Here is a 14,151-nt window from a genome sequence, read left to right as displayed (position 1 = left end):
TGCTGTCATCGGGATTAAACATGTTACCCCTCGAACCCTCCCTCCCAACAGAGCCTCCCCACAAAACAAATCCCAATTTAACCTGGCCTGTACATATACTATATATATTCTCATAATTTTTGAACACATCTGTAGTTATGCACTGGCACAGAGTTAGACTCTTTTGACTCCACACAGAAACAGCAACGTGTGCGGCATGACATAAGGAACATCCTGGTTTTGTTTTTCGCTCTTCTTTATTCTTTTTTTTATGTATCATAGAAGTATCGGATCGGGACTCGGTATCGGCAGATACTCAAAATCAAATGACTCGGACTCGAGGGCAAAAAAACCTGAATCGGGACATCCCTAATTTGCGCCCCTCGGATGAGCAGTCACGAGCCTCCACTGGCTATTACATGGGTTAAAGTCAAACTGACAATACCCATACAGTAAAATCATACAGCTGAAATTATAAATCATTATTATTAGCTTACCAATAATGTTTTTTATGTAAATGCTGAATAACTGTTTAATGAATTCACCAATTAAAAGAGGAGTGACATCTGTAGTAAGCCGCGGTGTGGACGCAGTATTGGTTTTCTTCAGGCTTCGGTTGGCAGATATTGAAACTCTATTATTCTCAAGGGCTCTTGTTATTTTGACTTTTTCTTCGGGATTTTTCAGGTACACGAGCGTGAAGATGTCGGTTTCCTGCATTCCTCTATCTCTTTGCCTCTGAGAATTAATTGAATCGTGTGATGTTGTTGTTGTTGTTGGGTTGAAGTTGAGATGAACCGCATCTGCTGTTTCTTTTCATTTCTTCTCTTTCATCCAAACTCTCGAACATCTTCACCCGCTGTTCACCGGCCATCAGCCGACCGTTGCTATTGCTCTTGTCCTTGTCTGCTTATTATTAGTTTTTCAGAAAGTTCTCTTTAATCTTTGCTCCCTCCTATGCTCTGCTGTACTTTAATGAAATGCTGGCTTATTAAAATACAGAGTTATCAAAAGCACACAGGGCTGTCTTCAACCATGGCTGCTTTCGGTTCCGTGAACTCGAATAAACTCTTAGAAAAAACACCTTCACACTTTTTAATGCCTACAAACAGGGTCCAACAGTAAACATACAGTAAACGTTTTCTCTCTCTTTCTCTCTCTAGACAGAGCAGTTTGTTCATGCTCTGAAGGATGAGTTGGTCAAGAGTGCTCTCCTAGCCCTACACGCCGCACGTCTTGGCTACGTCAGCAAAACGTCCTCTCCGTCCAGCCAAACCAAGGCTAATTCCAATGCAAATGTGGCCGCAGAATCACACACAGTCTGCAACAACGTTGATGGCTCGCAGACACCATTGAAAGAAAGCAAAGTGTCTCCGATCCGCTCCGACTCCATCCCTCACCAGAAGGAGTATGATGAGGAAGAATGGGCAAGTTTCATTTGGTTTGATTTGTTTAATGCTTTATAAAAATGCATATTTTGGTGGGAATACTGCTTTAAAAAATCTAATTAAAAAAAGAGAAATCATGCTACACGCAAAGCAACATATTTGAACAAACCCTATACAATAACTAACTCATGCATACACTCACCTAAAGGATTATTAGGAACACCATACTAATACTGTGTTTGATCACCTTTCGTTTTCAGAACTGCCTTAATTCTACGTGGCATTGATTCAATAAGGTGCTGAAAGCATTCTCCTAATTAATATTTGGCCCATATTGATAGGATAGCATCTTGCAGTTGATGGAGATTTGTGGGATGCACATCCAGGGCACGAAGCTCCCGTTCCACCACATCCCAAAATATGCTCTATTGGGTTGAGATCTGGTGACTGTGGAGGCCATTTTAGTTCAGTGAACTCATTGTCATGTTCAAGAAACCAATTTGAAATGATTCGAGCTTTGTTACATGGTGCATTATCCTGCTGGAAGTAGCTATCAGAGGATGAGTACATGGTGGTCATAAAGGGATGGACATGGTCTGAAACAATGCTCAGGTAGGCCGTGGCATTTAAACGCTGCCAATTTGCACTAAGGGGCCTAAAGTGTGCCAAGAAAACATCCCCCACACCATTACACCACCACCACCAGCCTGCACAGTGCTAACAAGGCATGATGGATCCATGTTCTCATTCTGTTTACGCCAAATTCTGACTCTACCATTGAGATATCGAGACTCATCAGACCAGGCAACATTTTTCCAGTCTTCAACTGTCCAATTTTGGTGAGCTTGTGCAAATTGTAGCCTCTTTTTGCTATTTGTAGTGGAGATGAGTGGTACCCGGTGGGGTCTTCTGCTGTTGTAGCCCATCCGCCTCAAGGTTGTGCGGGTTGTGGCTTCACAAATGCTTTGCTGCATACCTCGGTTGTAACGAGTGTTTATTTCATTCAAAGTTGCTCTTCTATCAGCTTGAATCGGTCGGCCCATTCTCCTCTGACCTCTAGCATCAACAAGGCATTTTCACCCACAGGACTGCCGCATACTGGATGTTTTTCCCTTTCACACCATTCTGTGTATCACTAGAAATGGTTGTGCGTGAAAATCCCAGTAACTGAGCAGATTGTGAAATACTCAGACCGGCCCGTCTGGCACCAATAACCATGCCTGCTCAAAATACCACACCCCTAAATGCATTGAAGCAACTTCCATTTGATTGGTTGATTAGATAATTGCATTGCGAAATTAAACAGGTGTTCATAATAATCCTTTAGGTGAGTGTATATTAGCAACAAAACTATTCATACCCCACTAACCACTTACCAGTCAGCTAAAAACCATTCAAGACACCCTGGCAACCCCTAGTATTTTCTGTCAAATCTAGTGTGTTATGTTATTCTTCGTAATGTATTATTCTTATAAAACACAAGTTATGCATTTTATTTATTTGTCAGTGGTGTTTGCTAAAGGAAGGAATCTCTATTAATAATATACTATGGTTTTGGCTAGAAGGTATACAGCTATGGCCTAAATCTTGGAAGATGTTGGGTTTAAGACATAGACTGTAAAAAATATGGACTTAGTGTCCATGATGTCACCCATAGGTTTGTGAAGAGCTTTTTTCAAGCCAATAGTTGGCGGACCCTGCCATCGCCATCTTGGATCACTAGCGAATAAACGAAAATGGGTAACCTTCCGCTGTAAAGTTGAGCATTTTAAACATGAGTGTCTATGGGGATTGACTCCCTTTTGGAGAGAGCTGGCCGGTTTAGGGTTAGGATAAAAACAGTGGTTTTGGCTAGATGCGATACAGCTATGGCCTAAATCCAGGTTTGGGGTTACGTTTAAGGGTAGGATTAGGATAAAAACAGCGCTCATCCGGTGAGATTTCACATGATTTGGGCTGTTGCTGTATCCCTTGAACTGTTGCACATAACTCATCCAGTATCTTTTGTGCTGCAGACACGTATGATCCTCCGGCATCAATTTAAAACGTGATTTCTTTTTTTAATTGATTCGTTTCACACACCTGCCCTTCCGTATGTCTGGGTTGTGCTTTTTACCACTTCACAGAAATACAAAAACAATCGCGCGCTGTCTTATTTGATCGAACTTCAATAGGCTGAAACTAATTCTGCTGAAGTGCAGACATAGAAATAGAGGATGGGCGGCAGGAGGTCAGGTCATTAGAAACATTTATCAACATAACCTGAAAGATTTGCAACTTTAGATCTCATTTAAAGGAGTATATTTTGTATGTTTAGTCATTGTTGCTGTGAAAGCAGGTGATGAAGTGCGGCTTATAATTGCCTTCTGGAGTGTGTGTGTGTCATAACTGAGGCTAACTAGAGGATTAGAGGTCGAGATAAGACAACCATCTCTAATCAATGTCAAAATAACTCCTGCGCCCTTGAGCCACACTTAAGAGAGGTAAAGAGATGCTGTGGGTTTGCTAATACTTTCTGTAAGCCGTGCTTTTGAGTGCACCGCGACCTTAGTGCTCAACAGGGGTCATATAAAATATAAAGCTTATGTAAAGCTGTTACATAAATGTTTAAATATGAGTTTGCTTTTTCCGCATGGTGTTGACATTGCAAAGTGTTTCCTCAAAGTCTGTATTATTAGGTCAAGCACACAAGATACGTCGATTTTTACGTTTCTGTTATGCATAACCGATCGTAGATCTGCTGCCTCAATTAAAAGATCGTTAATTTTACGCAGAAGATGTAAAAGTACATCAATATAAACATGTAGTTAGTTTTCAATGCAATCCAAAGTTTTCTTGCTTTGACAAAAACCTTTACATGCAAATCACTTTTGGTGCATTAATATTCGGTTTGGCTCTTCTAGGACAGGGTGTGGGCCGGCGTAGCCAAAAGTTTGAACTGCGTTATCGCCGCGGTGGACAAACTACAGGAACAAGAAAACAACAACCAAGAGTCCACACCCGGCCACGCCCTCGCTGATGTCATCACCTCCCACAATCCAGGTATGTTTTTGACCAACCACTATGATGATTCATTGTATGATGTTTAGTCTCCCATAATCTTTGTATTTGCTTTTGACTTCTTTGGCAACAACCATAAACATAAAAAGAGCCCAGATTAGCATAGCAAAACACTTCTCAAAGTGATTGACAGTTGTGATTTTTTCTAGCGGCAAACACATTTATTTTCAAATTCAAATTTTAATACATTTTAAAATAGACAAAAAATTGCCAAAACATATATTTGCTGAATGCTGATGTTTACATTGAATTGGAAGAATAACTTTGGCCTGTAAACATAGCTGGTTTAAAAAGGTTAAAATTAAATATATTTTCAAATGCAATAGTATACTTGGCCTTGAAAAATATATTATTTTGCTGTATGGGTTGTAAAAGTAGAAATGTATTTATTGGCCCTGAAATACATTTTGAAATATATGTTGATATATTAAGGTTAAATCTAAATATATTTTCAATTTTCAATAAGTTTTAAAATATACAAAAATATATTTGCTGAATGCTGATGTTTACAAAAATGTATTTTTCAGCAATATATTTTTTGTACATTTTAAAAATAAATATATTTTAAAGCATTTATTTTCATATCGCACTGGAAGAAAAACTTTGTTTATGGTATAACCTGTAAACATAATTGGTTTTAAAAAGGTTAAAATTAAATATATTTTCAAATGCAATAATATAAACTTTTATATTCTGGACTTTAAAAATATATTATTTTATATTATAATATATTATGTGTTTATTGCCCATTAAATACATTTTAAAATATATGTTTATGTATTAAAATTTCAAATTCAAAAATATATTTATTTAAGCTTCACTTTCTGCAATATGTATTTAGCATATATTTAAAACATATTTTTGGCCTAATACATTTTTATTTTTTTCTAGTTGATGCTAGCTAATCTGATCTAACAATAGCATCATTTCAATTTCCTTTGTATTAACCCAACAGGTTTATTCAGATCGACAGGTCATTCAAAGTGTATTTTATTCATTTGTGTGTTTCTTTGGGATTCGTAGCCATGACCTTGAAGTACAGAAACAAACAAATGCAATATTGCATCTGGGTCGACTTATGTATGTGTCGATTTGTTAGATTGATCATTTGAGAAATGATTTTTATCCCCGCAATTCACACATTTTCAGTCAACCACTGACACCTAATGTTAAATAAAATGCTGTGAAAAGCTACAACCAATGACAAGATGAAATAGTGCAGTGAAAAAATATTTTGAAAAATCCTAAACAATGCCGCCACCTATTGTACACAGACTGAACCTGCAGTTGGCAACTCTGCATGTTGCAATTGTGCGTGTAATGAATCTTGACAGTACAATACATTTCTTTTTGTTCATACGCAATTTTTGTCCAAATTAGATTTAAAATGTATCACATGATAACTTCTCAGCTAACTCATCTGTTTTTGATTCATTATGAATGAGTAAACAAACTATGGTTCACTTCAGGAATGCCTTGTACCGGGCGTTTACAAATATTTTTAATTTGTAGTTTTTTTCCATTACTGAAGAGCTGTAACAGCATATGAACTCTACGAACTTCCTAAAATCATTGTATCATTGTTAAAGTTCACAATCGCACTACATTCGAATGCATGATGAATTAATGTTAGATGTGTCAGGTTTGATGCGTCATAGCTCAAGGCAAGAGAAGACAACGAAATCAAAGCTTTGAAGAAAGCTATGTTGCAATTCGTATTTACGGGTACACCCCGAGGTGTGTGTCAGCAAACGTGACTCTTCAAAGATAAATGTTTGTGTGGAATGGGCAGATGCCACAAGAAATGAAGAAGATCTTGTCAAAAATCTGATGACTAATGCATAATGTATTCCTCACAGAAGGTGCGTGAAAAGACGTGTGATTTAGATTCAGTCATTAGATTGAAGAAGCTGTGCTTCTGTATCTTTGCCCTAAAAAAAGAAATGATTCAATATGAACCGCAGTACTGCAGGGCTTCTAAAAGTGGTGGTCTCTAATGCTTAGCCAGGGGGTCCGTGAAATAATTTGTTATATTAAGAAGGAGAAATTTGCATATTAAAAACTTAATGAAAGCTTAAGGTAAAAGTATGCTTAATAATACAGAATTGTAAGGGGTCCTTGGATATTTTTCTCCCCTGTAAGGTGTCCGTGGCCAGAAAAATATTGAAAACCCCTGTTTTAGTGCATGATAAATCTCAAGAGTAACAAATATGTGCATCTCTGAAAAAAGAGATTTAATGCTTTAAATCTAACTTTTTATAGTACATTTACATTTATGCATTTGTCACTTTCTTGTGACATGCATTAATCATGGAATCAAATTTGCTACAGTATAAATTTGTATATCTTTTACCAGTGCATTTTTCTCCCTTACTGTAAGAGTGAATAAATCCCAGCATGTGTAATATTGGACAGTACGTGCATTCATTTTAAAACAGTGTGTCTAGTCAGGGGCATTAGTGATCTCATAACCCGCGGTCAGGGCGGATAAAGAAATTATCACTTTATTTGCAGGGTGGGTCATTAAAGACTAAAAAAAAAAACGATGTATGTTGCATGCAATTCTCTATAACTTATATGACATATTTGGGAATATATATTTTCATATTTTATTAGATTTCTTGATAAGGTTACAATACGAATGCCTACAGGGCCGGATTGGGCCCACTTTTCAGCCCGGGAGTTTCAGCCCCAAGACCGGCCCACTTTTTCCATGGTGGAATTCTAAATTAACACTTTTGCCAAATTGGATAAATGAAGCAACTAGAGCCCGACCGATAAAGGATTTTGAAGGCCAATACCGATACAAATGTTTGTTGGTTTTAAAATCCGATATATCGGCCGATTTTTTTTCTTTCTTTCAGAAACGCGCAACAAAACATTAACAGATTTCCCTCACATTAGTTATTTGTAGTTATTTATGAGTTTTAACTAAAATAATATGATAATGCATTTTAAAAAGAAACTTGTTACTTTTATTGTCTCGTGACCAACTCACCATGAACTCACTTAACCGTTGTTTTCTCTGCCCGATTCTGGCTGGATCAGCAGGTTGCAGGATGTGTGACGCGTTATACACGAGTGTTGCCAATAGGGAGGTTGTAGAGTGCCCTCTGGTGGACAAACTATACAACGGCAACACTCATGACATGGTTGAAGGCCGTTTCATCCGGGGGTTTTTTATATTCATTTATCAGTCACTATGAATGCCAATACCGATTGTTTGGAAAAGGCCTAATATCAGCCTGCCGATATATCGGTCGGGCTCTAGAAGCAACAGTTCAGCACTTACTGTTGTGTACTTTTTATTAATACTTTAATTAATCATGGTTCAACAAATAATGTAAAGGTTCAATATTAATTAAATAATAATATACTTATTCACTACAAAAAATAATTAGTAAATAAAATAATAATAAAAAGCAATTTTACTGCATACACAGATCAAGCACGAGTTTTGTTATTAATATTAAACTGCACAATATAGTTTATGAATCGCCATGTATTGGGTGATACACAAAAGGCCAATATTTTGATAAAATTTTGTATTTTGCTTGTAAATAGGTAGACAACGGTATTAGCTGAATAATTAAGTTGCTAATGCTAATCATTACCCTCGAAAATAAATCGGTAAGCTTGGCACATTTGGCAGCGTCCTCCTCCAAAGTCTTTCTTTTCTTCATCCTGGCTTTAACAGCCCCTCCTGGCCTCTACCTCCCACCAATCCTATCTGATAAAAGTTTTGGAAAAGACCGAAACTATGGACCGAACCAATTCTATGGGAGGGGAGGGGGGAACTCACTCACATGGTACAACCCATGGAGAGGCTGCGCACTGCGGTGTCAGAACGTGTGTAGGGTTATTTAAGAGAAGATAGACTTACTAATGTGACAAATGTAAAAAACAAAAACCTTGACTGGCCCAGAAGTGAAGCGGCCCACCGAGAATTCTGCCAGTTCTCCCAATTACACACCCCGGGCCTTAAAGTTGTAACGTAACTTGTGTGATATCCTAAAACATTTGACCTCACGTCTCGAAAGCGCCAAGCAGCTCCCGTTGCCAACCACAACAACAAAACAAACTGAGAAATTAAAGTGAAGATTGAAGACAAGGTGCAGGGAAATTAAGGTCAAAGATCAAGCTGCTAAATCTAATGTGGAGGTGTTTATAGTTCGCCTATACAGATGAATACAAACGCTGCTTTGTAAATGTTGTAAATGCTGTTTTTATGGTTCAGAAGCGTACAGTATGTTGTTGCAAATTTACATGATGATGTAATCTAATGGCTGCTTCCAAGCAGGCTAAAAAATAAAGCCTGTTTTCACTTACATTTCACTGCCTAGGGACGGGTTGTAAAAATAGATACAGTAGTGCGGGACGGACCAAATAATTTTGTGAAAGCGATTTGAAAAAAACCCAGACCCACACATCACTAAGGGGTAGATCAATTCTAAGGGCCCACGCAATTTTGGGGCCCCCAAAGATCATTTTAATTTGTATTGACATGGATGTGGTATACCTCATACTCTTTCGTAGGGCCAGAAATTGCTAGAGGCGCCTCTGTGTCTAGTAAAGGGGTTTTCTAATTTGATGATGGCAGGGACCCCTGGTCAAGTAAACTGTGTGTATTATTGTGTTTATACAGTACAGTACTTTGTTTCCCAGGATTTAAAGGTCCTGTTTTTTCTGTGTTTTTGAAGCTATGATTCATGTTTCCGTGTAAAAAAGCGCGGTATTTTTCACAAAATTTACTTATCCTAGCACTGTTTTCACTGTCCTAAAACGGGCTGATGTCTTTCTTGTTCTCTGAAGTCTCTCCTTCAGAAATATATCGTGTTCTGATTGTGTAGCTTGTTTCGTGTGTTGTACTTCGGTAGCAGCTTAGCTTGCCGTTAGCTTAGCTGGCGACTGACGTATTCCTGTGGGCGGGGTTTAGTCAAAAAACTGATGTAGTGACGTCATTAAAGCAGGAAGTAGAGGGCTGTAGTCCAAACCGGTCATTCGCTGTAGGCAAAGAAATAATATTGACAAGAAGTGGAAGTCAATGGAACGTTCCATTGCAACACCAGCGCCCAGCAGCAGCCCTACGAATCCACCATTTTGGAATGAGAGCGACTCGGGAGTCAACTAGAAGTAATGGCAATATCAGCTACTTTGTACATTAAAAGATCAAATTCAAACTGAATGATGATTACACAGTGATGATGATACAATCAGACCAGTGATCATTAATCCCTTTTTACAGCTTATTTTCAGATATTTAGATAAGTTTTCCACTTATACAGTATAGGCTAACTTTACATACATAAATACAGACATAAACTCTTCCACACTTAATATTTTGGCTCCATATACATACACATATACACACATATACATCTGAATAGCTCGAAATGGATTAAGTAAAAAAAACAAAGCCACTGTCCAAAAGTGCCAATTATAGTATAACAGACAGAACAATGCATCATGCATAAGATTATCATGTTTGTAGCGGGATCCAGGGGATTAATATATACAAAATATATTTCATACCTAGTGGAGTTGGTAACTAATAATAATAGTAAATGTGTAAAGTAGCATAAATTAGAAATACATAATAAAGCAAGAAAAAAGCAACCTCAAATGTGTATCTATTTAATGATTGGATTCCACAACTGATAACAACAACAACACAACACATACATACTGCGTTTCGTGTATGAGTAGCAAGTGAACAAAATGTAAATTTAAAAAAACTTACTATTGTGCTTCTGATTTGTCTGTGAGATTCACTGAGAATGAATTGGCCGTGAGAATTTTCATTCCAAAATGGCGGCTGCGCTACTGAAGCGCCACCGAGTGGCTGTTGCCAAAAACGAATCAGAGTTTCGCCTCTTATTCTTCTATACTCTTTGCTGTAGGCTTCGAAAGGCAAATTCTGTTAAAGAAAATATATCGCCTGACAGTGAACTTTGAGCTTTATAATTTTACAGGTATTATTTATGCTATTATAGCAACACACTAACTAGGGTTTGAAAAATGGGATCAGGAAGAATGTGACCTTTAAAAGCATCTTTGTGGCTCATGACTTGATCTAAATAGGTTTCCTGCCATAATGAAATAGATCAGAGTTATCATTTAGATAACAGAAAGACCCCTGCACGCTCCATTGAATGCATATCATTGTAAAGCTTTGATCCCCTGCAGATCCTCTTCCCATTTAATTGCATTGACATCTTTCCTGCCGGATGAGACAAGTTCAAACACGCTGTTAGGAGAAGCCTGTATAGATTTCCGATATGTACACGCTTCTGTTTAACAAACATTCTCGTTTTATTTTCATTTCTATTTTAATTCGAATAAGCACAAGCTTGTACAGATCAGCCTTTTTTGTTGTAAATGCAAAAAAAAGATAAAGAAAGACATTGTTCTTGATTTGTGATTTCTTGATGTGCTGTGGTTTGCCTTTTTGCCAAAGGATGCTGTCCAATAAATACCTTTGAAAGTTTAGCGTTTTGTCCATTTGGACCCCATATTTCGAAGGTTTAATCTAACCTGAGGTCCCCAACCACCAGGTCACGACCCAGTACCGGGTCATGGACACATTGCCACCAGGTTTCAAGAACGTTCTGAAAAAAATGTGTATAATAGCTACGTAATATCTTAATCTGGTATTTTGTATTTTAAAGGGACACTTCACTTTTTGTTGGAAAATGCTCATTTTCCAGCTCCCCTAGAGTTAAACCTTTGCTTTTTACCGTTTTGGAATCCATTCAGCTGATATCCGGGTCTGGCGCTACCACTTTTAGCATAGCTTAGCATAATCCATTGAATCTGATTAGACCATTAGCATTGCGCTAAAAAATAAGCATATGGAAAATGAGCATATTTTAAAAAAAAGTGTCTCTTTAAGAGCCGACTTCAAATAATATCAATCATTTCCACTTATGTACCGGGCCGCTATCTCCCTCTCTCTCTCTACCACACTGTAAAAAAAATCCGTAAAAAAACGGTAAATCTCTGGCAGCAAAGTTGCCAGAGAAATTCCGTCCAATTACGTTAAAAAAACTGTTTTTCAAAATAACATACAAAAACCGTAAAAATACAGAGAATCTTTTACAGTCCTAATTCATTAAATTACAGAATATTACTGTTAATAATTGTTATAAAACTGTAATACAACTACTTTTCAGGTCAATCCCTGTAAATATACGGCTTTTATTAGTTATTTTATTAAATTGCTCTCTATTTATACAGTAATATTATTTTAAAATACAGTTTATCTTTGTAAAATAACTAAAAAAAAAAACACATGTATAAAAACGTATTAAGTATGTGAAAATACATGAAGCGCATCGGCGATCACATTGCTGTCATTAGAGTTTGAGCATGTGTACTTCTAAAACACAATCGATCAAAGAATTGCAGAGGTATGTCTTCATGAATCATTTGCAAATGTACCTCGTAAATCATGTCAATACGTGTAGATGTTCAACTATGTGACATTGCAAATGACTGAAAGTAATTGCAGGCTTTTGTAAAACAATTGCAACATTATCCAGCAATCATGGCACTATGATCAAAATAAACTCTTTTACTGCAGTAACCATATTTTAACATATTTTTACACTTTTAACAGAGGTTTGAAAGGAACCTTTGTCAATCATCAAAGCATATGGTAAACAGGAGTCTCCATGTCTCCGTGCCTCCGTGTCCAGCTGCAATTTTTCTGCCATCTTTCCACGTCATCTCCTCATTTACTGCTTATTTTTTTTCTGTTTCGTTACTTGAACTTGGGGCTCAAAGGAGGATTTTCAGCACTTTGTTTGAACAGCAATTCAGCAAAACCCCATCCCCGGTCCGCAAAGTTTTTTGAAAGCTATAAACCGGTGCACGGTGTAAAAAAAGGTTGGGGAAACTTGATTTAGAGCAAAATTTTATAAAGTCTGCCCATACATCACTTTTGGACACTACTGTATATTGCTTGTTGGTGGTGCCATAAGCCTTCATGTTGGCATCTGCCAAGAGGTTGCATGTAGGGCTGCAACAACTAATCGATAAAATATGACGGAAGCAATATAAGTGAGTTTGTATTTGTTTACTTGTTGTTGGGTTTTCATAAAAACAGTATTGAATCACAAACTAAGTATCTGTTGTAAAGTAACGGGAAAAAACATGTTTTTATTACTGTAACAACGCATGTATATCACTCTCATATCACAATGACTTATTTATTTAGTTAATAACAAATCAAGGTCTAAAGTTGAAGATTAAAATGAGTTTATTAATCTGTGGCAAATCTGTGCTCACCAGCACATCCCTAAAGATTTATGTTTTAACATTTAAAGATGTTTTACTATTTTAAAGCTCCACAAACATTTTTATTTAATGCTTAAAATATAAAAATCAAAAAGATTATATTAGTAAAACTGTATGTGGCTTTTGCATTTTTAAAAGTACACAATTACACCCGAATACCCTAATTTAGTTCCTTATTTAGCTATAATAATTGAAAAATCTAATTGAGTAATATTTATGTTTTTATCCGATAAGTCGATTAATTGAAAAATAATCGCACGATTAATCTATTATGAAAATAATTGTTAGTTGCAACCAGTGTTGGGGGTAACGCATTACAAGTAACGTGCATTACATAATAATATTACTTTACGAGTAAAATAACACATTACTTTTTAAATGTACACATTAATATTTGAGTTACTTTTTCAAAAAAAGTCATGCAAGTTACTTTTTCAGTTGAATAAATTCGATAAAAATATGTACTGAATTAAACTAAACATAGTGACATTATGCACTTTATGCGTACACGCTTGCGTGGTAACAGTTTGAGTCAGAAACTGAGATGGCAGGCCAAAGCAGAACTTTTCAGTCAAAAACACCTGCAAGTCCTAAAAGACATCAAGCCTCGGCCAAGAAAAAGTAACTAAGAAGTAACGTAAGCATTACTTTCCATGAAAAGTAACAAAGTAACGCAATTAGTACTTTTTTGGGGGGTAACTTAATATTGTAATGCATTACTTTTAAAAGTAACTTTCCCAAACCCTAGTTGCATGACATGCTCTCATCCTCGGAGGGAACCAAGCAAAAAACTGCACAAAGACTGTTACAGTATGTCTACTTTTGCACAGACAATTGCAATACTGTATGTTGCCGCTCGTAAAAATCTCAAAGCAAAACCACTGCTTATGTGTCAATCACAAACATCCTTTTTGTCTCCGTCTTCTTCGACAGCTGCAGATGTGCACGATCAGTTGGCCGTTCTGGTTCAGGCTCTGAAGGAATGTGTGAAAGATGTTGCCGAGCGAGCCCGACACTCGATGAGCTTTGTGCTTCTCCAGGAAGCCGTGTGTAGCAGCGTACAGGGTCTTCAGCTCCAGCAGAGACGAGACACGGTCTTCAGCCAAGCGCTGAGTCACGTCCACCAATCAGATGAGGGAATAACATGTTTTGCACTGCTCTACCGCTGAGCTATACATGAGCACATTTTCATTTTTTGTACATTGTCCCTTTAAGGCCCTTAAATGACAAATGAGCTTCTGCTTTGCTCTCTACGTCATAAGCACTGCAGATTGCATCAGAAGGAGGGCAGCGGCACCAGGTGCCATGAGGGTGGAAGGTGTGCATCACAGTTAACAACAAAACAAAAAACAAAAACATTTCCTGGTCACTGCTTATGTCATACAAACTGAGTAAACATTTCTTGTTGACACGTTCAAGGATCAAA

The 14,151-nt window shown here is 37.2% G+C and overlaps 1 protein-coding gene across 7 annotated transcripts in view; it reads left to right on the top strand.

The window, feature by feature from the left end:
• The window catches only part of inpp4b (inositol polyphosphate-4-phosphatase type II B), a 193,259-nt gene that overhangs the window by 153,642 nt on the left and 25,466 nt on the right, over nt 1–14,151 (top strand). For all 7 annotated transcript variants that reach the window (XM_073860299.1, XM_073860318.1, XM_073860294.1 and 4 more), the window contains 3 exons: nt 1,143–1,406; nt 4,271–4,409; nt 13,659–13,837. In XM_073860299.1, coding sequence (XP_073716400.1) covers nt 1,143–1,406; nt 4,271–4,409; nt 13,659–13,837 — 582 coding nt within the window. The remainder of the gene's footprint in view (nt 1–1,142; nt 1,407–4,270; nt 4,410–13,658; nt 13,838–14,151) is intronic.

The sequence above is a fragment of the Misgurnus anguillicaudatus genome, chromosome 3 (genome assembly GCF_027580225.2).
Source record: "Misgurnus anguillicaudatus chromosome 3, ASM2758022v2, whole genome shotgun sequence".
In the NCBI taxonomy this organism is placed as follows: Eukaryota; Metazoa; Chordata; class Actinopteri; order Cypriniformes; family Cobitidae; genus Misgurnus; species Misgurnus anguillicaudatus.
Note: the sequence above shows the minus strand (reverse complement) of the source record. Positions and strands in the feature narration are given on the sequence as shown.